At 36.4% G+C, this 27,739-nt stretch overlaps 1 protein-coding gene across 1 annotated transcript in view; it reads left to right on the forward strand.

Annotated features, from left to right (window-relative positions):
* Positions 1–24,432, forward strand: part of acsl3b (acyl-CoA synthetase long chain family member 3b) — a 32,524-nt gene extending 8,092 nt beyond the window's left edge. Inside the window, exons 2-17 of the mRNA XM_048162495.1 lie at positions 3,261–3,501; positions 3,603–3,753; positions 4,559–4,759; positions 7,374–7,551; positions 10,171–10,280; positions 10,371–10,509; positions 12,271–12,421; positions 14,446–14,569; positions 14,773–14,844; positions 16,525–16,664; positions 16,789–16,961; positions 19,873–19,947; positions 20,039–20,230; positions 20,766–20,880; positions 20,994–21,151; positions 21,647–24,432. Coding sequence (XP_048018452.1) covers positions 3,604–3,753; positions 4,559–4,759; positions 7,374–7,551; positions 10,171–10,280; positions 10,371–10,509; positions 12,271–12,421; positions 14,446–14,569; positions 14,773–14,844; positions 16,525–16,664; positions 16,789–16,961; positions 19,873–19,947; positions 20,039–20,230; positions 20,766–20,880; positions 20,994–21,151; positions 21,647–21,804 — 2,136 coding nt within the window. The 5' untranslated portion in view covers positions 3,261–3,501; position 3,603 and the 3' untranslated portion in view covers positions 21,805–24,432. The remainder of the gene's footprint in view (positions 1–3,260; positions 3,502–3,602; positions 3,754–4,558; positions 4,760–7,373; positions 7,552–10,170; positions 10,281–10,370; positions 10,510–12,270; positions 12,422–14,445; positions 14,570–14,772; positions 14,845–16,524; positions 16,665–16,788; positions 16,962–19,872; positions 19,948–20,038; positions 20,231–20,765; positions 20,881–20,993; positions 21,152–21,646) is intronic.
* Positions 24,433–27,739: the final 3,307 nt, after the last annotated feature.

Genomic DNA, 27,739 nt, shown 5'->3' on the forward strand with positions numbered 1-27,739 from the left:
TGCTGCACCATACTCAACCCTCTCACTCTCACAGTGCTTGAGGACAACAGCTTTACCATATGTTTGTTATGTTAAGATATTTTGAGAATTTGTCTTCCAATGATTGTTTTGATTCCCAATGTTCTTTGAAATGTCTACTTTTGTGCAAAAAAAAAAGTTACAGGTAAAGAACCAAGTAGTTCCAAACCTGTATGAGCTTCTTTGTTCTGCTGAACACAAATGAAGATATTTAGAAGAATGTCAGTAACTAAACTGATCTCGCCCCCATTGATTACCATAGTATTTATTTTTCCTACTATGGTAGTCAGTGGGGCTGAGATCTGTTTGGTTACTGACATTCTTCTAAATATCTTCCTTTTTGTTCAGCAGAACAAAGAAATTTATACAGGTTAATGATATTAAAGGTGCCCTAGATCCAAAAATTGAATTTACCTCGGCATAGTTAAATAACAAGAGTTCAGTACATGGAAAAGACATACAGTGAGTCTCAAACTCCATTGTTTCCTCCTCCTTATATAAATCTCATTTGTTTAAAAGACCTCCGAAGAACAGGCGAATCTCAACATAACACCGACTGTTACGTAACAGTCGGGGTGTACGCCCCAATATTTGCATATGCCAGCCCATGATTGAGGCATTACACAAGGGCAGCCAGTATAAATATCTGGATGAAGGGCATTAGACAAGGGTAGAACGCCTGGATCTGTGCACAGCTGAATCAACAGACTAGGTAAGCAAGCAAGGACAATAGCAAAAAATGGCAGATGGAGCAATAATAACTGACATGATCCATGATAACATGATATTTTTAGTGATATTTGTAAATTGTCTTTCTAAATGTTTTGTTAGCATGTTGTTAATGTACTGTTAAATGTGGTTAAAGTTACCATCGTTTCTTACTGTATTCACGGAGACAAGAGCCGTCGCTATTTCCATTTTGCAGTCTGTATAATTCATAAACACAACTTCATTCTTTATAAATCTCTCCAACAGTGTAGCATTAGCCATTAGCCACGGAGCATAGCCTCAAACTCATTCAGAATCAATGTAAACATAAACACTGTACTTACGCGATTAGACATGCTGCATGATGAACACTTTGTAAAGATCCATTTTGAGGGTTATATTAGCTGTTTGAACTTTTTTTTATGTTGTTTAAGGCAAGCGCGAGCTCCGTGGACGTGGAGCACGAGATTTAAAGGGCCACACACCCTGAATCGGCTCATTTCTAATTATGCCCCAAAATAGGCAGTTAAAAAAATGAATTAAAAAAAATCTATGGGGTATTTTGACCTGAAACTTCACAGACACATTCAGGGGACACCTTAGACTTATATTAAAAAAGTTCTAGGGTACCTTTAAAAGTAAATGACAGAATTTTCATTTTTGGGTGAACTATCCATTTAAATGTTCTGTAAATCTGTAAAATGTGCATTTAATAATTTCAGAGTCTCGTTTACTATCATTAAATTGTATTACACATCATATATTGGCATTTTATAATGCCATCTGAGAACTGGATGCAGTGACATCGCCCAACCACAAATCTTGACCACCTCCAAACCTCTCTGGTGAGTCCATGACTGAAGCTCCCAAGGAGAGAACGCATTTCTGCTGTATAGCTGATATTTGAGAGCGTCTCTATCCTGGATTGTCTTTTTGACCTTCCTCCAAAGTATCAAAACCAAAGAAAGAAGTCTGCAGTTTGTTTTTCCCAGAAAGAAAATGAGAAAGAGGCTGTTTCCTTCTTTGTTTTATGTTGTTGTGGTTGTAAAACATGCATCTTCCCAGAGGTTTTAGGGTTTTTTTGCACTTAAAAATCATTGACCTATTTCAAACCTAATTTTTAAGTTCAGCACTGCTCATATCATATGGGCTGCTGGATTATCGGGTCAATCTTTATTTGGGATTTCAGAATTTGGCCAAATATCCTGGTTTGTATTTCATGTTTTGGATATGCTCGTCCACCCCCCATCTCTTTCCCTCAACACACACATGCATTCATGAACACATCCTCCTCTCCAACAGAACACTGTTTTAGTGTGAGCTTCATCTCTCCAAAGCGACAAAGCCTGTCTTGTTTGACCTCTGAGCTCAGAGCGTACACAGTCTAACAGCCGTCCCCAGTTAAATCACAATGATTCTGTCAGAGACTTCTTGACATAATGGTTAACACATGCTCATATGGGTAGAGTTAGGCTGCATCTGAAATCGTCCCCTATACCCTCATTCACTATTCCCTACATTATTCCAATAATATAGTTCACTTGAGGGAGTGAAATGAAAACGGAGTGAATTCAGACACTGAGTCCGCCGGAAGGGCTGCCGCTTTTTCATAGTTTGTGCTTGCTCTTTAATAATCATATGAAACTTAGCAAACTGGCAGCTCCAGTAGTAAAAAGAATTTCTGTCATAGAAACTATGTAATTAAACAATTTAATAATCATTTAAAAAACATTTTTTTTACCTGAATGTTACACATTTTACCAGTGTTTTGGAAAATGGATGATTCAACTGCGGGCGCCATCTTCTGGTCAGACGCGGGAATTAATTCGGTGCATCATGGTGCATTAATATTCTCTAGCCGTTGAGCATACAACGGTTGTACACTCATTATTGCGGTGCATTGTGGGAATGAATAAGTGCACTCGATAACGTCCACTATGGTTTTGGACACTACTACACTACTACAAAATAGTGCTTATTTAAGGGTATAGGGGCGATTTTGGACACAGCCTAAGTTTGAGTCCAGCTAGCATAATTTCCTGGTCCTTTTCATGCTTTTTTTGAAGCCATCAGCCCATATTATTTCAACAATGGTGTTTAACAGTGAAATTACTGGTGAAAAACTACATTACCAATGATTCTGCAAAATATCTTCATCAATCTAATCGAAACAAACAAATTGCACCAAAACATGAAGCACTGCAAATGACGTAATATAGTCAGTCTACGCTCTCAAACTACTTAAATATGCATATTTTGCAATAAACATAAAATATATTGTTTTATATATGTAAACAACATTATATTTCACCATTGTTTTTATTTCTGTTAATTGTAGTTCTTCATCTCATTAAAGCCATTAAGTATGCATTCTTGTACCTTTTATCTTTTTGGCTGATTTTCACTTGCTTTAAATCAAAGTTTGTAATGTTGTGATTCACCTTGTCTTAATTCTATGATTGAACAAATTCTGAATTGTGATTTCTAAAAAGCATATTGACAAAACAAACTTTGCTTGTTGTGTTGCCCCATAGGGAGAGCACATCCTTATACCCAGGAGGCATTGTACCCCGTCAGAGCAGAAAGCTGGAGTGGGAAAAGGAAATGGAACAGGAAATTGCCCTCTCAGCCAGCAGGTTTGACAAAAGGCAGTAGAAAGGTCAAGAAGTACCATCTATACCATAGAGCACTTCAAGAACCAGAAGAAGCCAGCAAGACCTTCAGAAAAAGAGGAATACTATCAAGTGCTTGGAGGAAAGTAAAGAACAACACAAAGTGAGTGGAGGACAAAAATCAAAGGTAAAGCTAGTGTGGTTTGTAGACCGTAATGACTAACTTCTTTCTGTCTTCTTGTCCACTGATTTCTTGTTCCTCAGGATGAAGTTGAAGGAGGACATGTCTCCTCTCCTGCTGCAGGTCTTTCGATCGGTCGTCTGGGTTTATTCCGTCATCACGTTCCTGCCCTGGTACCTGCTCTCCGGAGCAAGCGGGAACCTGGCCCGTGCTAAAAGGGTCAAAGCGCGCCCAGTAAGTAGAGCTTAGGAAGAATAGGCCCAAAACATGAGCACAGATTCATTCAAACTCTGGGCATGATGTACACTACTGTTCAAAAGTTTGGTGTTAGTAAGATTTTTTTAATGTTTGTGATGTCTCTTCTGCTCACCAAGGCTGCGTTTATTTGATCCAAAATACAGTAAATCAGAAAATTGTAAAATATTATTTTAAACTATAAAATAACTTTTCTATTTTAATATATTTTAAAATATAATTCCTGTGATGCAGAGCTGAATTTTCAGCATCATTACTCCAGTCTTCAGTGTCACATGATCCTTCAGAAATCATTCTAATATGCTGATTTGCTTCTAAAGAAACATTTCTTCTTATTATAAATGATTGACTTTTGTGAGAACAGATACACTTTTTTCAGGATTCTTAGAATAGAAAGTTCAAAAGAACAGCATTTATTTGAAATTAAAACATCGTAAATGTCTTTACTGTCCCTTTTGATCAATTTAATGCATCCTTGCTGAGTATTAGTTATTAATTTCATTAAAATTAAACTTACTGTGGCCAAACTTTTAAACGGTAGTGTACCTATTATAAATAGAGATTTTTGCATTTTATCTTAGATTAACGGAGGGATTTGAGTCACTTTCATTACTGAATAACGTCACTTAATTAAATTGCTGGTTTAAAAAAAATATTTTAGATATTTTTTAGAGAAACTAAAATATGATTTTCCAGCTTACAATAATGTTCCCTGACACATTTGAATCCCTGTGCTTGTTGATCATTTCCCCCATGACCTCAATCTAATTTCCTGTCCCATCAGGTAAGCGGGAATCCGGCAGGGCCATACCGGGCCGTGAACAGCCAGCAGAGGTTGGCGTCCTTGCTGCACGAGGGTGTGGATACTTTAGATAAAGTGTTTGAATATGCTGTAGTACACTTTCCTGAAAGAGACTGCCTAGGCACAAGAGAGGTTCTGAGCGAGGAGGATGAGATACAGCCTAACGGCAAGGTCTTTAAGAAGGTAAGACGCACACACACACACAGAAGTGATTGTTCACACAGAATAGTCAAATTGCAGTAAATCCACTTTGGTTACTATGATAATGATGTAAGCAGAAGCACAATGGCAAGAGACTTTCTTCTGTGTAAAGTGGCAAGCAATTAATTTTTAAAGGATGGAAAACTAAAGATTTGGCATGTGCTCATGTATGTTATGACATCTCATTTTGATCCTGAACTAAGACACATTAGAGAAAATAAATTTTTGTATTTTAAAAATATCTAGACTACTAAACACCCTAAACACATTATAAAAGGGCTTTTCACACTGCACTTAACACCGGGTTATCATTGTTCTAAAAACTGCTTTTAACCCCGGGTAAAGGAATTTTTCACACTTGTAATTTAGAAGCAGGGTTAGCACCGCTTTTTACCCGGGGTTATGAAACCCTGCTCAGGTTAGCACCTCTTTTGCAGTGTTAACCCCGCATTGAGGTGCCAAACTTGTACAGTGTGAAACGATGCGGCGTTAGAATGTTACAGCTAGATGCTTGGCAACTGACAACCAATCGCGTGCTCATATTTGCCTGCTTTGGATGGTCACGGAAACACTGCGTATTGTATATAAACATTAAATTCAATGTTTGATAAGAAAAAAATCAGATACTGACAGAAATTACAATTTGAGTGAAGAAGAGACTGTTTCATTTACCTTACCTTACCTTATTTATAGTCTGAAATGTCCATTCAGTATAAACTCGATAGTACTGCATGCTGCGTTTATCCAATCAATGACACTGACAACTGCGAATATGCAAATAAGTACATTAACCCAGGGTTTAGGAATGAAATGTCAGTTTATGAATATCCAGGATTACTTGTTAACACCGGGTAAATTATGAGCAGTTTGAAACGTGAAGCAAGTTAACGCAGGATTCCGTTTACCCAGAGTTTAGAATGACCCACACAGCAAAATCACCAGAGTTAAATCAACTCTGCTCGGAGTACATATGGTCCCTCTCTAAATAGTGTTAAAGTAACACTGAAGCAGAGTTAAAGTTAATGAGATAATTAAGTGATGTTAACAAGCAGAATCACTGAAGTAAAGACAATCCTCCTCTGCTGAGATCTTGAGAGATATAATGTCTTTTATCTTCAGTTGATTTCATCTAAGACTGACTGAAATCAGTTGTAGTTCTTGTGTTTCTCTTTTCTTCAGTGATTCTGCTTGTTAACAGCAGGTGTTCATCACTAATGCTCAATCATCAATTAATCGCTTAACTATCTCATTAACTTTAACTCTGCTTCAGTGTTACTTTAACACTATTTAGAGAGGGACCATATGTACTCCGAGCAGAGTTGATTTAACTCTAGTGATTTTGCTGTGCAGGGTTAACTATTTCAAGTGTGAAAAGCTCTATATGTGTGGTGCTGAACTTGTTGAGTCTGCAATAAAACAACTTCAGTTTTGATCACACGATTTAGACTGAAAGAGATTTTTCTGCTTTTTTCAGCTTTTTGTGAATTTTTGGATTTCATTTGCTGTTCAGACTGCAAAAAGATCATTTTTTTAAATTTTCTTTTTTTAATGTTTTTGAAAAGTTTCTGCTGACCAAGGCTAGATTTATTGAATCAAAAATACAGTAAAACAGTAATATTGTTAAATTACTGTTACAATTTAAAATAACATTTAATTTAATTGTAAGTGTAATTTATTCCTGTGATGGCAAAGCTAAATTTTCAGCAGCCATTTCTCCAGTCTTCAGAGTCACATGATCCTCCTGAAATCATTCTGATTTGGTGCTCAAGAATCATTTGTTATAGACCTTAGTCAGATTAGATCTCATATTGAACTTAAAACGGATGAAAACGAGGCTGTAAGGGATAGACTTGCAGTCTTTACAATGGCACATAATTTTCACATCGTTTAAAACTGTTTTGTGAAGTTTTTGTCTACTGAATTATTTTTTGGAAAGTTTCATAAGCTGAATAATATGTATGTTGTTAAACAGTAAAAACCATGGAACACACTGCACTTCTATCCCTTACAGCCTAGTTTTCATTCCAAAAATTGAATATGGCTCTACCTCGACTAAGGTCTATTATTATCAATGTTGAAAAGTTGTACTGCTTAATATGTTTGTGGAATCCATGATATATTAGTTTTTTCAGGATTCTATAAAAAAAATAGAACATTAAAAAATTCTAAATTTCTTTAAAATATAAAACAAAATTATAAATGTTTTTACTCTCACTTTTGATTAATTTAATCAGGCCATACTCAATAAAAGTAGTAAAAAGTGTGACTAAAATCAGATTTTGGCGGTCAGTGTGAGCATAGCCCTTTCCATGAGTAATGGTTTAAACACTCTTCTAAACATATACTTGCACAATATTCAAGTATATATAGAGTGTGTCTAAGGTTAAGGGGAAAAATCCCAAGAGAACTCGCTCACAAACTCTCTTGAGCTCTGCAGTAAGAAATTCAGTGGCCGTCTCTCTCTGTAAACAGAGTTTATCTCTGGCCTGTTGTTGTCCAGAACTGTTTACATGAAATTGAAAAGAAGTCACATGCTACTGTGTAAGCCACTGAGAATTTCAATACAATGCAACTCTGCCTCTCTCTCACTCTCTAGGTGATATTGGGTGATTATAACTGGTTGTCGTATGAAGAAACTTTCCATCTGTCTCAGAGGTTTGGTAGCGGGCTGGCCGCTCTGGGTCAGAAGCCTCTTTGTAACATCGCCATTTTCTGCGAGACTCGAGCTGAGTGGATCATAGCAGCTCAGGCATGCTTCATGTACAACTTCCCCTGTGAGCATTCAAATCACGCACACACAGTGTTGTTTCCAATATCCGCTGTATTGTGCTGACTAGGATAAAAATATCAGGTCAAAAAATAGCAGCACTGCTGTAGTAAAAGACCAATATCACACTGAAAACAAAACTCTTATTCACTATTCAAGCACACACACACACACACACACACACACACACACACACACACACACACATGAATTCTGCAGCAAATCTGATTCTCATTCTAATTCACATGCTAAACAATACCATACATATTAAAAGTATGCAAGATGTGAATCTCAAATTATTGATGCACTATGATGTTGAAGATGGTATGCCAAAGGTATCCGGATGAATTTTCAAGATGTCCATTTGTGCATTTTTCTTTAAGATTAATATTACCCACAACCCTTGTCTTGGACGTTACAGAAGAGGAATTTGTGAGTTTCAGGTTTCATTCAAAACATTGCAGAAATAGAGAAGCTTAAAAGAGTTGTGCAGGGAAAACATCAAAACCCAGAAGACTAATTCGCCACTGGTTCTTTCGAGATTTTCATATGGGGTTTTTCAATTTATGAGTAAAATTAAGCCTGTGGTAAATATAACTTTACGATATCGCCAAGTGCCAAATGTAAAAATTGTTGTTGGCGGGTATACTTTATGAAATGCTGTTACTCTCCAGCCAATAACTTAAAGTAAATAAGGTTCATTAGTTAAACATTAGTTAATGTATTAAAGGGATAGTTCACCCAAAAATGAAAATTTGATATTTATTTGCTTACCCTCAGGGCATCCAAGATGTAGGTGACTTTGTTTCTTCAGTAGAACACAAATGATGATTTTTAACTCCAACCGTTCCGGTCTGTCAGTCGTATAATGCAAGGCAATGGGAACTCCATCTATAAGAGTAAAAAAAAAACATGCACAGACAAATCCAAATTAAACCCTGCGGCTTGTGACAACACATTGATGTCCTTAGACACGAAAAGATTGGTTTGTGTGAGAAACCGAACAGTATTTATATAATTTTTTTTTACCTCTAATGTCCAACTGCCTTGAGCATCCGGTGTGTGAGGTCTGAAAACGCGCTTTGATGCCGGAAGTGATCTCTCGCGCGTATATGTCAATGAATCACTTCGGGCGTCAGAGTGCATTCAGACCTCACACACCGGATTCTCAAAGCAGTTGGACATAGTGGTGTATTTGAGGTAAAAAATGATATAAATACTGTTCGGTTTCTTGCACAAACCAATGGTTTTGTTTCTTAGGACATCAGTGTGTTGTCACAAGCTGCAGGGTTTAATTTGGATTTGTCTGTGCATATCCCTTTAACTAACATGAACTAACCATGAGCAATACATTTGTTACTGTATTTACTAATCTTCGTTAACGTTAGTTAATGAAAATACAGTAGTTCGTTGTTTGTTCATGTTAGTTCACTGTGCATTAACTAATGTTAACAAGATTTTAATAATGTATTAGTAAATGTTGAAATTAACTTGACAGACATTAATTGACAGACCTTCATTAATTGACACACAGTGACTGCTGTCACTTTTAAGACTTGACGCACATGACTCAGATCTGACACGCATCCTATTTTTTTTTTTTTTTCACAATTCTATATATACCTGCCATGCTAAAATGCACAAAGTTATTGTTTTTCCTTTTGTAAACCTTGTAAACAGTGCTTTAAGATTTTCAGGTAGGTCTAACAGATAATATAAAGAGACTGAATAGTATCTGTACAGTTAATAAACACTGCAGTGTTCACTGCAAAAATCATAAATTGAATATAAATTAATTCTTATTAAAGCTACAGAAGTTATTCAGCCAAGAGCAGTGAGTGATTTTTCTCTTTGTCTTTTGTTCTTTGATTAACATTAATGACAGCAGCAGGTTTATTAGGCTGCTGTCACTTTAAGATCTGACACACACGACGCGGATCTGACACGCAACCTATTTTCTCTTTATGTTCATGTAACACTTTTTAACTCGTAAGAATCTGCTTAAAAGGATACTCGCCAATAAAGGGTATTTCAACATAATTTTGTGTGGGGTTTTTTGTCCGTTTAAGCATGAAAGGCAACTAAACTGCGGTGCTGACGTGCTGTCTGAAGTGGCATTCTTGTGCGCATTTTTTCGGTGTTTGTTCACAGAGAGCCACTTCACAGAAAGCGTGCGAGTGCAGATTTGACAGATTTTGTTTTCCCCCTTTTTTTGCATCTTATTGCACTTGAATGGTTTAATAGCACTTAAAAAATTATAGCTTCATCCTATAATGTAATGCTAGGAAAAATCGGAAGCTGTGTTAAATTAACTGAAAATCAACTGAAAAAATTAATCGCATGTGTTGACACGTTAACACCCCTACTATTTTTTTTTTATTAAATACTTTTTAAAATGCTTTTTATTTTATGGTGCAATTTTATTGCAATTGTGATACATTTCTTTATTTTAATTTTAAAAAATTTTAGTAAATAAAATAAAAAGATTTAATAATAACAATACTGATTATAATTATTAAATGATAAATAATAAATAAAAATTATTACTAAATGATATTAATAATCTCTCACTATTTAAAGGCACAGTAACTCATTATCTACACAATTTTCCTTTTCTCCATTTAAGTGGTGACTCTGTACTCTACATTGGGCGGCGCAGCTATAGCACATGGTCTAAATGAGACTGAGGTCACGCACATCATCACAAGCAAAGATCTGCTGCAGAGCCGCCTCAAGGTGAGAACACGACAAGACGACACAACAGTGGGATCATGAAATATCAAAGCTGCTGTCACTTATTGCTCTGAATGATTCTCTCTCTCTCAGGCCATTCTCATGGATGTGCCCAGACTGAAGCACATAATTTTGGTTGATATAAAGACCACCAGTTGGCCTGATCTCCCTAGAGGCATCCTGGTCCACAACATGGGTGCAGTGCAAGAACTGGGGGCCAAAACTGAAAATGGTAAGTGCTTAAACTCTCAAGTGTTTTGTTTGAAATGTTTATATTAGTGGTCGACCACCAAGGCTGATATTATCGGCCAATATTTGGGAAATTTTTAATGCTGTCACTGGGCTCGCACAAGCGAGCAAGATTTAAAACTTAATTTCAAACTATGCTGAACTATATCCAGTTTACCACTATTTCAGTCATATTCGTGTCAAATTTACTTTTTTTTTTTTTTTTTACAGATTGATTTATATTTTATTTAGTTTAAATAATTTTTTTCAATTTGATTCATTTTCAGATAATTATTTTAGTAAATATCATTTAAAATATATATAAATTTAATTGCAGAAATTGTTATGCAGGTGTTATTTACCATCTTTATTATTATTTAGGCCTATATTGGCCACCCTGCTCAAGATATCACCATTTGCCTACACAAAATCCATATTGGTCGAACACTAGTTTATATGTGTATTGTATACTGTTATATTTACATACTACTTTTAGTATATAGTATATACTAAACAGTCTAAATATGGCCTACATACAGAATAAGCATGAGAGAAATTCACAGTAGCCTTTGCTTGCGGACAATAAAAATGTCATGTCTTTCTGTCATGTTTTGAAGTGTACTGACATAATAAGGACCAAAAGAGGTGTAAACATAGATTTTGTTGAGGAAGAAAGACAGCAGGATCTTCCTGTCAGATGAAAAGAAGACTTGAGGGCACGCCGACCGGTGTTGAGAGCTCACACGCTCAGCCTTTGTGTCAGATAAGAGTAACTGTTTAGAAAACCCCTCTGGAGATATGAGAGGGAGATGTTATCATTATTAGAGCAGATTTTCTCTGTTCAGAAAGACTGAGATAAAAGGTTTAGACATTTCACTGGAGCATTAGACCTTTGTTTTTTATGAGAGCCTGTCAGTGTCTAGCTAGTCTTAACAGGTACCACAGTTATTGCTGCTGATGCCAATGAACATCAGTTGTACCGAATTACAACAATGTATATATACATTTTATTTTTTTTACATTTTTTAATGACTGCAAAGTCATTTAAAATTTTACAAAAGATTTCTATTTCAAATAAATGCTGTTCTTTTGAAATTTCTATTCATCAGCGAATCCTGAAAAAAATGAATCATTGTTTTCACCATTAATTAAAAAAAGGAATGTTTCTTGAGAAGCAAATCAGCATTTTTAGAATAATTTCTGAAGGATCATGTGACACTGAAGACTCGAGTAATGATGCTGAAAACTTAGCTTTGCATCACAGAAATAAATTACATTTTAAAATATATTAAATGGAAAACAGAATATTTCACAATATTGCTTTTTCTGCTGTATTTTTGATCAGATAAATGCAGCCTTGGTCAGCATATTCTTACATGTAAATAAATAAAAATTGATATTTGACTATCAAATATTAATTTAATGTTAATATTAATAATATGTTAAATATTAATTTCTGTTTATTTCAATATACAAAACACATACAAATTGTGGTTTTAAATAAAAAGGTTTTCAGTAACTTGACAGAGATGAAGGGTTTTACAGCTTTTTGTTTATTAAACTAGTGCATTACTGGTGCCAGTGGTTTGATTTACATTACCTTGGGTAGATTTATTTTAGATTCTGATGATGTGCAAAAAATCTTGGCAGCAAAGTGTTTCCCATTAAAAGTTTGTTTTTCCTCCAAAGTAGTTCTGTCTGAAATGGCACTACAACATGGCTGCCACTAATGAAGGGATGTGAATCTGTCTTTCTCTGTGTACAGTAATGGTGTCCCGCAGACAGCCTGTCCCGTCTGATATCGCAGTGATCATGTACACCAGCGGCTCTACAGGCATTCCTAAAGGAGTCATGATCTCCCATAGCAACATCATCGCTGGCATCACCGGCATGGCTGAACGCATTCCTAACCTGAAGTACGTCGCTCTGATGCTTCTATCTAGCGTTATTCTATCTCTCCATTGATTTTTAGCTGTTAAAAAATCTAATCTCCATTGCTGTATTCATTGGCAGTGCTTCATTTTATCTCTGGATAATAAACGTACTAATTAAGGTGTTAAAGAAAAAATCCAATCGCAGCAATATGATTAAAGACACTAATGACCAAAATGGTTGCCTGGGAAGCAAATCCGTGACGTTGGCGGTACTAGCACTGCTTTATAAAGCGTCTGTTTTATAAAGTTAATTTACCCATGGTCCTGACCTTATGGTTCACGTTCACTAAATGTTCACTATCATTTGGGTTCAGTAAGGATGCATTCAATTGATCAGAAATGACAGTAAAGACATTTATAGTGTTACAAAATATTTCTCTTTCAAATAAAGGTTGTTTTTTCTTTCTATTCTTCAAAGAATCCACAAAAATATTAAGCATCACAAATGTTTTGAACGTTGATGATAATAATAATAAAATCAGCATTTCTGATTTCTGAAGGATCATGTGACACTGAAGACTGGAGTAATGATGCTGAAAATTCAGCTTTGCCATCACAGGAATAAATTATATTTCAAAATATATTAAAGGTGTCCTAGATTCAAAATTTGAATTTACCTCGGCATAGTTGAATAACAAGAGTTCAGTACATGGAAAAGACATACATTGAGTTTCAAACTCCATTGCTTTCTTTTTCTTATGTAAATCTCATTTGTTTAAAAGACTTCCGGAAAACACGCGGATCTCAACATAACACCGACTGTTACGTAACAGTCGGGGTGTACGCCCCAATATTTGCATATGCCAGCCCATGTTCCCAACATTATGAAAGGCATTAGACAAGGGCAGCCAGTAACGTCTGGATCTGCACAGGTGAATCAACAGACTAGGTAAGCAAGAACAACAGCGAAAATGGCAGATGGAGCAATAATAACTGACATGATCTATGATATCATGATATTTTTAGTGATATTTGTAAATTGTCTTTCTAAATGTTTCGTTAGCATGTTGCTAATGTACTGTTAAATGTGGTTAAAGTTACCATCGTTTCTTACTGAATTCACGGAGACGAGAGACGTCGCTATTTTCATTTTTAAACACTTGCAGTCTGTATAATTCATAAACACAACTTCATTCTTTATAAATCTCTCCAACAGTGTAGCATTAGCCGTTAGCCACGGAGCACAGCCTCAAACTCATACAGAATCAAATATAAACATCAAAATAAATATTTTACTCACATAATTCGAAGCATGCATACAGCATGCATGACGAACATCTTGTAAAGATCCATTTGAGGGTTATATTAGCTGTGTGAACTTTGTAAATGTGCTGTAATATAATCGAGAGCTCGTGTGGCAGGGAGCACACGAATTAAAGGGGCGGCGCGCTGAAAAAATCAGTGCATAGTTAATGATGCCCCAAAATAGGCAGTTAAAAAAATTAATTTAAAAAAATCTATGGGGTATTTTGAGCTTAAACTTCACAGACACATTCAGGGGACACCTTAGACTTATATTACATCTTGTGAAAAAGCATTCTTGGGCACCTTTAAAAATAAAAATAATATATTTTATTTATATAAAAAATTGTTTTTACAATGTTATTGTTTTTACTGTATTTTTGATCAAATAAATGCAGCTTTGGTGAGCACAAGAGACTTCTTCCAAAAACATTTAACAAATCTTACCAACCCCAAACTTTTGAGTGATTTTGTATATTTAAATCCATAAAATCTCATGAAAGTTTGATTCCTGTTTATTCATACTTTAATGTATTACTGGACAGTTAATGTGGCTTTATTGTTCCAAAATGTAATGCTTGACATTGTGAATATTGTCTGAATAAGTTGTTTTTGCATTAGAAACACTTTCTTGCACTTTCTTTCATGCTTTCTTTGTCTGCATGACTGAACACTGGCCTGCCAAATTGTCCAAAATGTAGTAGATTGTTTAGATAATGGTAAAGGATTTTCTGTTAACAATGTTTTTTTTTTTTTTGTGACAGTGAGAATGACACCTATATTGGCTACCTGCCACTTGCTCATGTCCTGGAACTCAGCGCTGAGCTGGTGTGTGTGTCACATGGCTGCCGGATTGGATATTCGTCACCCCAGACTCTTGCTGACCAGGTACAAACACACACACAAACACTTTAGTCATGCTATGTGACATCATCACCAAGTCAAGCTCTTATACAATCTCAGAATGCCAAAGCATTTGCATCATAACTGCAAACAATGCTAATAAAAATGCTAATAATAAGAAAATCTTAAATTGCTATAGTAGCATCTAGTGTGCAATATCTTCTCTTCTTTTGTCCTTTCTCCCACAGTCATCTAAAATAAAAAAAGGCAGTAAAGGGGACACCAGCATGCTCAGACCAACACTGATGGCAGCGGTACCTGTAAGAACTCACATTCACATAAACAGACACAGTGGTCATAAGTAGGGCTGGGTTGAAAATGTTGATTTCTCAATTTTAATCGATTCTCATTTTGATGGACCTATATTTTTATTCTTAAATCCCAGAAATCAATCTTTTAGTCTCTGCTGTTTTCAGTTGATGTGTGAACAAAACCTCACCAAACATTATTTGTAGCACGCCTCCTGTCTCATAAATGCTTTGTTACTTTGTATATTAAACAAAGTCTCTCGGCTTTCATATTCTGTCAGTTTTTATTATGAAATTGAAACAATAAATGCCATTTTGGCGCTCTTTAATGTGGCGGGCCAGATATTGCTGTAACACCTCAGTTCAACTGAAGCAGCAGAGCATACGAGAACAGTTCATCTCTTCATCATTACAACTATTTATAGCATGAAATAAACATGAATGAACGGTGTTTCAACCGCGGAAAAACGTCAATAAAATAGCTTGTAAACAGTCACGGAACATCACATTTACCTCAGAAAAGCCGTTCAATGACCATAGCTCGATAGTTATCTAGAAAAATAAACTCCAAATAAACACTATAAAAACCACTCCATTTTGCTAAACATATACACTAGATTACATATTCAATATATTTTTAGTTAACCTGTTCTTCAATATTTAATGTTTAATGTATGTTTGAATAAATCCATCATGAAATCAAGTTATGACAGCCACAGTTTAAATGTTGATATTTCAAAACAAGTAGAAACCCAATTATGTTATTAAAAAGATATTATATTATATGATATTATAACTTTATTATTATAAAAAAAAACTGGCTTATGTGCAATATAAATGTTTGTATACAAATCAGTTGTTAATTTTAACACTTAATATTATAGTAATGTACCAACTGACAGAGTGCCCTATGGAAGCTTGTTTCCATCACACAAAAAAAACCTTAAAAGATAATTGCGACGTTTTATCTCTACAAATATGACACTTTTTTTTTCCCAGAATTGCAGGATATAAATTGCGAGAAATAAAGTCAGAATTGCTTGATTAAAAACTTATAATTGCGAGTTACAAAGTCCAATTCTGAGAAGTTTATATCTCCCCAATTATGACTTTATAACTCGCAACTGCGACTTCATATCTCGCGATTCTGGCTTTATATCACGCAGTTCTGAGAAAAAAGTCAGAATTGTGAGATAAAAAGTCACAATTAACTTCCTTTTTATTCCATAGCGGAAACAAGCTTCCACGGTTCCCTGTGTAGTTTGCAGCTTGAAGGCCCGGGTATACTTAATTTTTCGCGTTCTGCTCCGTCTCGCGCACAGTTGAGCGTGCAAGCCTTTCAAAGTATACTCCTTTGGCCATGAACGCAGAAAGATGTATTTGGTGCATGCGCACTATCTAGTGGATTTTGTTTTCAAGCGCTGAAGTCATTTGCACATGCAGACGGGGTGTGCAGACGTCCGCGGACTCTCCTGATAATGACAATTACGTCATGCAAATGGCCAAAGTATACTTTGGGCTTTAGTTAAGAGACATTTTTTCCTTGACAAAAAATTGACGTGCTGTAACAAATCAAATTGAATCGAATCGCAAGCTTGTAAATCGAAATTTGTCAATACCCAGCCCTGGTCATAATAGCTATTGAGTTTGATATAATAGATGTGAAGTGTTTCTCTCTCATCATGTCTGTAGGAGATTATGGACCGTATCTATAAGAATGTAATGACTAAAGTTGAAGAGATGAGCAGTGTGCAGAAAACTCTCTTTGTTCTGGCGTACAACTACAAGATGGAGCAGATCTCTAAAGGATACGGCACGCCTCTCTGTGACAGGTATGATACAATAATATTAACGTAATGATTTCCTCCAAACCTCACTGGGTTGTTCAGATGCAGTTATGTTTTTCACTGCAATATTTTTAAATGTCCAATTGCATCTTGTTTTTGTGTTCTGCAGGCTTGTGTTCAAGAAGGTTCGCTCGTTGCTTGGCGGTAACACGCGTGTGCTGTTGTCTGGCGGAGCTCCTTTATCCGCAGCTACTCAGCGTTTCATGAACATCTGTTTCTGCTGTCCTGTGGGACAGGGCTATGGCCTCACCGAGACCTGCGGAGCCGGGACCATCAGCGAGTGTAAGCATGGGATTCACTAAGTGAAGCTAGGGCTCCGGACAGGAGTATTGGGACTAAACGCAGACCTCACAGAACGCGTAGTGTGGCAATACAATCAGATTGGTCCTTTAAGGTGCAGTGAAACCAAGAGTGTGAGCTCTAGAATTAAAAGGTGTGTCAGTACTTCAAATCAAGGGTGTAGGTTCTAGTATTAAAATAATTATATAGAATTAAAAGCTTGGGCGGATTCACAAAAGATTCCTGCCGATATCTTATTTTCTAACTTAAAGTCAAAAATAAGAATAAGTAGCTTAAAGTCTGGAATTTGCGATAGTCCCCGATTGTGACGTATATCTGAGAGAAACGGCTTCTCGAACAAGAAAAATGTAGGGTCGGGACTTGATATTGTCCTTCTGGAATTGATTGGAATGTTGGATTGTTGTGGTTTGCTATTGGTCGATCTCATGTGAGTGACAGGTTGTTCCGTCCTTGTGGCAACAAACACATCAAACATTTAAGAATGTTATGTTATGTCTTATCCTAAGATTGTTTTAAAGGAAAAAAACTTCAGAAGAATTCAAATTCCTGTAAAGAATGTTCCTTAAGGGTTAGTTCACCCAAAAATGAAAATTATGGAATTTATTACTCACCCTCATGTGGTCTGTAGCGCCAAAATCACATGATTTCAGTAAACGAGGCTTTGTTACGTCTTAAGCCGAGTTCAGACTGCACGATTTTAGCCCCGATTTTGGCTCGCCGACAGGTTTTGAGAAATCGCCGACAAATGCCCGAAATCACAGGCAAATCGGTGCTCGTTCACGTGAGTGACAATCACGCAGTGTGAATGAGCAAAGACGCGATCTGAGAGAATCGCCGACGAGTCGCCGACACCCGTGAGATATTTGGCATGCTAAATATCTGGACCTGTCGGCGATTCAAAATCCTGCTGTGTGAAAAGTGTTCTGACTGGAAACTACATCGGCGATGACCGACAGCCAATGAGAGAGTAAGATGCAGAGCAGCGGAGAGTTCGGGGAGGAGTTATAGACCACAACATCATCAAGCATGGCTTTGTACACATAAACATTACAATTATATCAAACAGAACCAAAGCACAAACATTTGCTTGACCATCCAACAGCAGCACATTGAAAAGTTATTTATTTACCTCCTACTCTCATTGCAGAACACACAATCCACAGTCTCCTCAACCATTTCCTCCTCCATATTCTTCTTTTCTTTTTCTTGTTTTCGCTGCAAATCAGCGCACAGGCAATTCGTATTGCAAGCTTCTTGCGGGTTACCGTTTTTAATAATAATAATAATAATAACTCCGGTCTTGCACGCGTGATATCTCGTTGTTTCCTTGTCACATCTCGCGTGTTTTTGGTTGTGAAACGTAGTTTGCGTGACAGACAGAGTTGTCGGCGATTCTTCCTATCATGCAGTGTGAAACCTTCTGTCGCCGATCCATCGTGCAGTTTGAACACAGCAGCGACTGAATGCTGGCCAAGATAGTCATGCAGTGTGAAAAGAACAGTGACCCGACTGCTTTGAAAATCGTGCAGTCTGAACTCGGCTTTAAGTGTTTTGAAACTTCAGTAGTTCACGTGACTTTGGCAGTTTGATACACGTTTCGAACCACTGATTCGAAACAAAAGATTGGTGAAGCTTCGAAGCTTCATGAAGCAGTGTTTTGAAATTGCCAATCAATAGATATTGTTGAATAAAGTCGTTATTTTGTTATTTTTGACGCACAAAATGTATTCTCGTCGCTTTATAATATTAAGCTTGAACCACTGTAGTCACATGAACTTCATATGTCTTTAGTAGCTTTCTGGGCATTGAAAAAGGAAACGATCTTGCTGGCAATGCATTCCTCACTGAGCCATTGGATTTTATCAAAAATATCTTAATTTGTGTTCCGAAGATGAACGAAGGTCTTACAGGTGTAGAACGACCTGAGGGCAAGTAATTAATGACATAATTTTCATTTTTGGGTGAACTAACCCTTTAAAAATCATTGTAAATACCTCTTAAAGGGTTAGTTTACCCGAAAAATGAAAATTCTGTCATTTAATTATTCATTATTATTTTTGTTCATCTTTGGAACACAAATTAAGATATTTTTAATGAAATCTGTCCCTCCATTGACAGTTTATGCAACTATCTCTTTGACGCATCAGAAAGTTCATAAAACTAATCCATATGAATGGAGCAATTTAGTCAAAATTTTCTGAAGAGACACGATCACTTTATTTGATGAACAGACTGAATTTAGGCCTTTATTCTTAGCCTTAATGTTTATGTGATTAAAAGCCTAATTTCAATCTGTTCATCATATAAAGTGATCGAGTCTCTTCAGAAAATTTGGATCAAACTGTTCAATTCATATGTATTAGTTTTACAATCCCTTTATGACTTTTTTGAAGCATCAAAGTGGTTGAGAGCTTTTGTAAAATGAATTAAAAAGTGTTGCTAATACAACTCGTGCCGTGTTTCTCCCAAGAGGTTTACATTTGGATAACATATTGGCATGAGGAATAAAGAAAAAACCCTGTTTTTGTGTCATGTTCAACTCTGAAATATTTAATTGGCTAGATATTATAAATCATTATCTACCTAGCAATCACAAATGACTAAGAAAAAGGTAATAGAAATTCATAAGTCAAAAAGTATGTGAACCTTGGGATTAATACATTTAAATCAATGCCATGGGGTCTTGAATAAAAACCTGGGTTAATCCACCCGGTTAATGGAACTATTCATTAGATTACAGGAATATTAATTGGCAGTATTAATAGTAAAGAGAGGGGAAATTATATCTCATATAAAAATATGATAGAAGCAACACCTTCAATCCAGTTTACATTCAATTAATGCTTAGTCAAATTTATGAATAAGTGTGTTAATACTGTGTGTGTTTGTTTAGTTTCTGATTACAGCACCGGTCGTGTTGGAGCTCCTCTGGTGTGTTCAGAGATCATGCTGAAGGACTGGGAGGAAGGCCAGTTCTGCTTTATATCTGTAAAGATACTGAGATTTGAAATATCATTAAATGTTGCACATTTTAATGTCTTTTTCTTTTTTGTCCATAGGTGGTTATTTCAGCACAGATAAACCAAACCCACGAGGAGAGATTCTGATTGGCGGTCCCAACGTCACCATGGGTTACTATAAAAATGAGCAGAAGAACCGAGAAGACTTCTTTGTGGATGCGAACGGCCAGCGTTGGTTCTGTACCGGAGACATTGGAGAGTTTCACCCTGACGGCTGCCTCAAGATTATCGGTGTGGAGAGACGCACTTGCGCGCAAACGTTCTTTCAAGACATAGGCCTGGTTTCACAGACGGGGTTTAGAGTAAGCCAGGATTAGGCCTTAGTTCAGTTGGTACATTTAAGTAGCTTTTGTATATGTGCCTTAGAAACAAACCATGTGAAGATCAAACCAGTTGACCAAGTGGATCTCTGAGCTAATAGGCGGGGCTAATTAGCATATTCATAGATCTCCATATATTAAATGCGGCAAGGGTGTAGAGTTAAATTCAAGGTATTTGAAGGCATGAAGAATTTTTTCACAGGAAAAAATTTCATTCTGGTGATCAAAGATGAGTTTTAAGGGATAAAATCATTGACTATAGGGAGACTTTAAGATATGTCTGTGCAAGTTGCTTTCAGTTAAAACCGCTAAAACATGCATTTTAGTCTGGGACTAGATTTAAGCCTTGTCTGTGAAACCAGGCAATAAAATCTCAGAACTATTTAAGTGTTATCACAGTATTTTCTATGTAAATTTCTCTAAATGGTTTTGGCCTGTGTGTGTAGATCGTAAGAAGGACCTGGTGAAGTTGCAAGCTGGTGAATATGTGTCTTTGGGCAAAGTGGAGGCTGTGCTCAAAAACTGTGCGTTCATCGACAACATCTGTGCTTATGCCAACAGGTGAGTGCAAACATGCACATATATACTGTGACAATTCAGCACTCACACATGCTTCATAAATATTGTGTAGTGTTTTAGATGAGATGTATAAATCTTTCCCTCTCTTTACACAGTGATGAGTCTTATGTGATTGGGTTTGTGGTGCCCAATCAGAAGCAGTTAACCACCCTTGCTGCGCAGAGGGGCATCAGAGGATCATGGGAAGAGATCTGCAACCACCCAGAGATGGAGAAAGAGGTTCTACGTATCATCACCGATGCGGCTATAACAGGTCTGTCAACAACAGGGCGAAATAACAATTGTGTGGATAGGATATATTGATTTAACTTGAAAGAAATTAATACTTTTATTCAGCAAGGGTGCATTAAATTGATCTAAAGTGACAGTAAAGGAATTTATAATGCCAAAAAACTTATATTTCAAATAAATTCTGTTCATTTGAACTTTGTATTCATCAAAGAATCCTAAAAAAAAAAAGTTTCACTCTTTTTCTGCAAAATAAGCAGATCAGCAGTTTTCAACATTGATAATAAGAAATGTTTCTGAGCAGCAAATCAGCATATTAGAATGATTTTTGAAGGATCATGTGACACTGAAGACTGGAGTAATTTTCACTGTTTCCCCAAAAATGTCACTCAAAACTTTTGCCAAAAAGTGTCATCTTTTTAAGCTTCTTGCTGTTTATTACATTTTTTACATTTATTACATGTTTTACATTTTTGGTTTAAGTAGTTTATCAAGCTATCAATTTTTTTCTGATTCACAGGTAAGCTGGAGCGCTTTGAGATCCCAAAGAAAATCCGTCTGAGCGCCGAACCCTGGACGCCCGAGACGGGCCTGGTTACCGACGCCTTCAAACTCAAACGCAAGGAACTAAAAACGCATTATCAGGACGATATTGAGAGGATGTACGGCGGCAAGTGAATAAAACCAGGCGTCAGCCGGCGGTGTGATGTGGGGGGGGAAGGGGTTTAGGACACACCATGCCACAATGCCTATATACGAAAAAAAAAAAAACAACCCACAATCCTCTGCCTTCCTGCTTCCTGTGATGTTCTGCGATCAAAACGGGGACACACTTGAATTTTGGTTATGGTTTGATGAGAGGGAACGGAGCGAAAGCGAACGCCACCTGCTGAAGCAGGTACTAAATGTACTTTTCTCAGATGATTCACAAGAGTGACTCCTGGAAAAGACACAATACAACCTACAGACTGTGAGACTTTTGGACCCCACCCACTTCTCTTCCTTTTCTCTCATTGGCTCTCTTTGGTAGACCCACCCCCTTACATTATCCTGTAGGCAGATGCACTTGATGATTCCACCCTACTGCGAAGCGGTCACACTGAATTCTCATCTTGAGTCTATGCAGGGAAACGTTTTACAATTTGGCGGTATTTTTTGTTGCTTATTTCTTTGTTAGCTTTGACCCATTTGTTCAGACTTCATTTTTTTGGGGGGATGTTTGAGGACTGATTTGTGAGCCGTGCGAGATTTGGATGTGTGTGGAATGTTTCTCTAAATGTATCTGTTACAATGTTACTTTTTCTCAAAATGGAATCTTGGCATGTGTACTTGACATTTTGTTACTTTGAACCTCGGCTTCTGTTGTTTACTTGTATCCAAAGGCTGTTATTGTTGCCCTGTATGAAATTAATGATGCTAGCGCACATTGAGAACTGTGTACCTAGAAAGAGCTGAAGAAAATCCTAACAATCCAGACCAGGAGAGACCTTTATTACACCAGATAGCTGTTCTAATGCGACAAAAGCAGTTTTAATGCTGCAAAGAGAGCAGTCTTAAGCCAGAGATGTGCTCTAATACCACAGAAAGCTATGCGAGTCAGGAAAACTTTAACATTAATCCAATTTCACTCGCATACATCATCCAAATTTTGTGTTTCTATGTCAGTGAGTTGGCGTCCACCCAAGTGTATGCTCCGCATTCAATATCTGGTCTGCATCCGAACAATTCACTCCTCGTACCGCTCTGCTCTCCCACGTTCCTTTACTCATCTCTACAGGGTTTGCCTAAGGATCACACAAAATGTATGACTCCATACTTGCAGCGTATATTCCTTTGAACTCATTTTTTTGTCTGAATTTGTAAAGCCTTTAACCTTATTCCTTTTATACAGTGTGATGTCAGCCATTGTGTTGCATGGATGTTTTGCAAGGGAGCCAAGTGTTGAAGTGGAGTAGTTTGGGTAACATTTGTTTTCTTAAATGGCCATTTTTTATTATATTGTGATATTGTCATCCTATGAAATGATTAGTGACTTCAACAAAGTGGAGGCGTATGAATTTGAATGTGCAATAGACTTGTGTATTTGGAGTATACATCGTATGATACGCACAGTTTGGGCGCAAGAGCATGAATGTCTCCAGCCTCTTCGATGTAACGGAAGAGACGCGTATATTCTGCTTCAGACTGTAACACGATTCCAGAACTGATGCATTATGATTCGCATTTGCATGATTCAGGAGATGTAAACCAAACAAGCTTCGAATAAGAACATATTGTATCTCGGACATTGACAAATGTGGCATTTGCAAATACGGGGCAAATGTTTCTAAATCTGTACATTTATTCATTATTTATGTGAAAATGTACTATATTTGTTGATTTTCAGCACTTAACATTTCTTTTTTTTTTCTTTTATGGTTTTTATATGAGATGTTTTCTGGATTCACTTAATCTTTAGTTGTAGAAACACTCCAGCTTTACCGTCACAACATGATGCTCTTTACTGAAAGTACTTTTCTTTTATTATTGTTATTATTTTTGTTTGTCCTAAAAGGAACTGAAAGCAAATGGTGTTCCTAAACTAGACAAGTCTGCCTTTCCTGAGCTCGATGGAGGATGTTGATTGCCTTTTTTTACACAGTGGAAATTAAAAGTGGTTTATAGGAATTTATACTTTTGATTAATTTATTTTTGTCTTCAAATTCAGGGAGTGACTCATCTCCTCTTAGAGCTGCTGTACTGCTCACCTTGATTGTGCTTCATTTACATCCTGCAATGTCATTGGTTCCAGCCACAAGCAGCTGGCCAATCAGCAGTTAGTCCAGAGAGAACTCCACCTTATTTCCATAATCTGATTGGTGTATTCATCTGTCAGTCATGCCCTTGGCAACAACTAACCCAAATGAATCACAGCCCGTTATACGCTGATGCCATCAACATTACCCACATCCTAATTGACATTCTTGAAGTCCTTGATTCAGAATGACGTTTAATGTCTGCACACAGATTTATTGAGCATTTTAGACACACAAGGAGGATGTTAGGTGGATTCATTCTCTCTCCTTCTGTTGTACGCTCTGTAAATATGACTTTTAAGTCAGAAATTCAATTGCATTTAGCAGATGTACAGATGTAATACCTCCTTTAAATATGTTTAGTCACTTACTGACCGGGTTTGGGGTCTTTTCTCCTCTGTGTTGGTGGTTACTGTCTTACAACAAGCAGGTCATAGCAAACAACTCCAATATTTATTTGTAATTTGGCCATGAAACTATGTTATACGGAATAAAGTTTCGTGAATTACGAGGGGATCTTTGAGTATTATTCATGTGCCATTATTTTTAGGAAATGATCATCAGAGCGGTTCATATTCATGATTTTGTATTATTTTAAATAGATTTGTCTATACATTTATATATATAATTTTATAGGAGAACAAGTCATTTAATTTAGGTGGATCTCTTGTTATTCACCAGTAGATGTCAGTATCAGATAATTTACACTAAAGAGAATCACTCTGAAATCCATATCTACTGTACCTCTTGCCTAATGTCAAATAATAATAATGATGATAATATGCTTGAATATTACTTATTATAGCTCAGAATAGAGACTAGCCCTTGATGACTTGAGTTTTTCAAGTAACAATCGTTCATTTAAACATTTTTATTAAAAAAATGCATTTTCTAAGCAAGATATGCCTTATTCCAAATTACAGTATTTCACAATTGCTAAAACACTAAACCCCATTCTCTGAACCCAATGCTCAGTGGCCTAAACCCATTTGTCGAATCAGTCACTTTGTAGGCAAAACCTTAAACAAGTTCAGGTAGTTAAGACACTGTTTGCAAATCTCATCCACTCTTTTTGCAAAACTCTAAACATATTCTTACTCACTAAAACACATTTTGCACTGTGTTGCACTGTTGCAAAATGGTAAATACATGTGGCAAAAGTTAAACACAACTACAACACAGTTGTCATCCTTTAAACACAATGACTCAAAATTATTCACACTTATTTCTAATGATGTGATCAAATCAACTGTATAAAATATAGGTCAGTTCAGAGTGCACAGGTGACGCAGGTGCTGAATGATGATACCAACAATAGATGGAGACAATCTGAAAAGTAGAGGAGGAAGAGTATGTGTAAGAGGAGGATGAGGAGAAAGAGCAAGGGGTGTGGAGACAAGGCTGTCAAGGCTGGATCCGGCACAGGTTTTTCCCTTTGCCTGGCAAGAGACGACATTGCCTGTGATGTGGAAAATGTCCTCAACAATATTCAATAATATTCAACAATATTATTGATCTGACAGTACTGCCATTATAGGATGAGAACTGAACTAAGCTAGCCTAGATGATGACATCACTGTTTTCTGCAGAACTGCTTTATAGAGGAAAATAATTACAGTAATTTACATAATAATTGATGGTCTTTACAATGTAAGTGAATCAACACTGAACTGACTTCAGCTGAACAATGACACTATTTTCTTTTCGAGCTGTACAGCCAAAATGAACCCTCTTTGCATCACTGTTATCACTGTAAAGCTGCTTTGACTATACTATACTATACTATACTATACTAGACTAGTATCTGTGTAGTATAAATTGCAATTGAAATAAAGGTGACTTGGCTTGATTTAGGCCGGAGCCAACATGAAGACGTGATGCTGAAGCAGAATGAATCTCTCACTGACTCTGAACTTTTTTTCTTTTTTTTTTTTTTTTTTGTGTACTGTATCATGCTTTTCATTTAGAGTTTTCTTTGACCTTTTAGTCATTTGCATTTAGACTGCTGTATGTTTGCAGTATGTAAGTACTGTATATACAGACATTCAATACTATATAATATTGAATATAATACTGTACTTGCAGTACATACAGTATACTTTAAATTCACATTACTTGTGATTTCTATACATTTTATGTAATGGCAAAATGTGTTTAATGTGTTACAATATTTTTTTTTTTTTCTGTAACCATGTTCTGGATGTTGTGTTTTCCATTTTTTAATGTAGTGTCTAATGAATGATCTGTATGTGTTTATATATTGTTTAATGTGTGTATGATCTGAAAGCTTTGTTTGATTTTTTTTGTGAAATTAGTTTGAAGATTGGATTTGTGTTTAATGTTTTGAGAAAATGAGTGATGGTTTCAAGAAATGTGTTTTAGCAATTGTGAAATACTGTAAAGAGTTAGTTCACCCAAAAATGAAAATTCTGTCATTTATTACTTACCCTCATGCGGTTCCACACCCGTAAGACCTTCGTTAATCTTCGGAACACAAATTAAGATATTTAGTTGAAATCCGATGGCTCCGTGAGGCCTGCATAGGGAGCAATGGACACTTCCTCTCTCAAGATCCATAAAGGTATTAAAAACATATTTAAATCGGTTCATGTGAGTACAGTGGTTCAATATTAATATTATAAAGCGACGAGAATATTTTTGGAGCGCCAAAAAAACTAAATAACGACTTATTTAGTGATGGCCGATTTCAAAACAATGCTTCAGGAAGCATCTGAGCACAGATGAATCAGTAGTTTATCGAATCTGCTGTTCGGAGCGCCAAAGTCAAGTCACGTGATTTCAGCCGTTGGCAGTTTGACACGCGATCTGAATCATGATTCGACACACTGATTCATTTATGCTCCGAATCTTCCTGAAGCAGCGTTTTGAAATCGGCCATCACTAAATAAGTCGTTATTTTGTTTTGTTTTCTGGCGTTCCAAAAATATTCTCGTCGCTTTATAATATTAATATTGAACCATTGTACTCACATGAACCGATTTAAATATGTTTTTAGTACCTTTATGGATCTTGAGAGAGGAAGTGTCTATTGCTCCCTATGAAGGCCTCACTGAACCATCGGATTTCAACTAAAATATCTTAATTTGTGTTCTGAAGATTAACGAAGGTCTTACGGGTGTGGAACGGCATGAGGGTAAGTAATAAATGACAGAATTCTCATTTTTGGGTGAACTAACCCTTTAAGTTAACTTTAAATAAAAATTCACGCTAATTACTTCACAGAACCAGATTCCCAGATGCACAATGCAAATACTGTTCCATTACAGAAGGAAAATGGTTTGCAAAAAGCAATTTATGTTTACTTTAATGCAAGTTTAAAAATGTTAAAGAAAAAAATGTAAAGTTCCTTTTTTAAAAAGAAATCTAAATTTTCTATTAGAAGTGTGTCAGAATTGTGCAAGCTCAAGAGTGGGACGACATATTTTGAATAAGTTTGCATATATAAAGTACATCTGTGACCTCTGTGAACTCTATTGACTTCAGACATTTTAATTATTACTCTTAAAACATCCGGGTCTTGAATCATCAGATGATGGGTGACAGTGGCACTCAATGCTCGGCAGATTTCTGCTTCAAAGCGAGCCTATACAAGACTAGAGTCAACTAAACAAGTCAGTCCTTAGAACAAGTATCGGTGTCCATGGAAACCAAGGCCACAAGCCGACAGCGACTGTCTTTTGAGATCATCAGGAGGTGGAGATGGAAGGAAACAAAGAAATTCTTAAACTTGGTGACAAGTCAGCAGAGCTTTGTGTAAGAGAAAATAAAGTCAGTGAATGGCATTATAAAAGATGTGT

The sequence above is a fragment of the Megalobrama amblycephala genome, linkage group LG17 (assembly GCF_018812025.1).
Source record: "Megalobrama amblycephala isolate DHTTF-2021 linkage group LG17, ASM1881202v1, whole genome shotgun sequence".
In the NCBI taxonomy this organism is placed as follows: Eukaryota; Metazoa; Chordata; class Actinopteri; order Cypriniformes; family Xenocyprididae; genus Megalobrama; species Megalobrama amblycephala.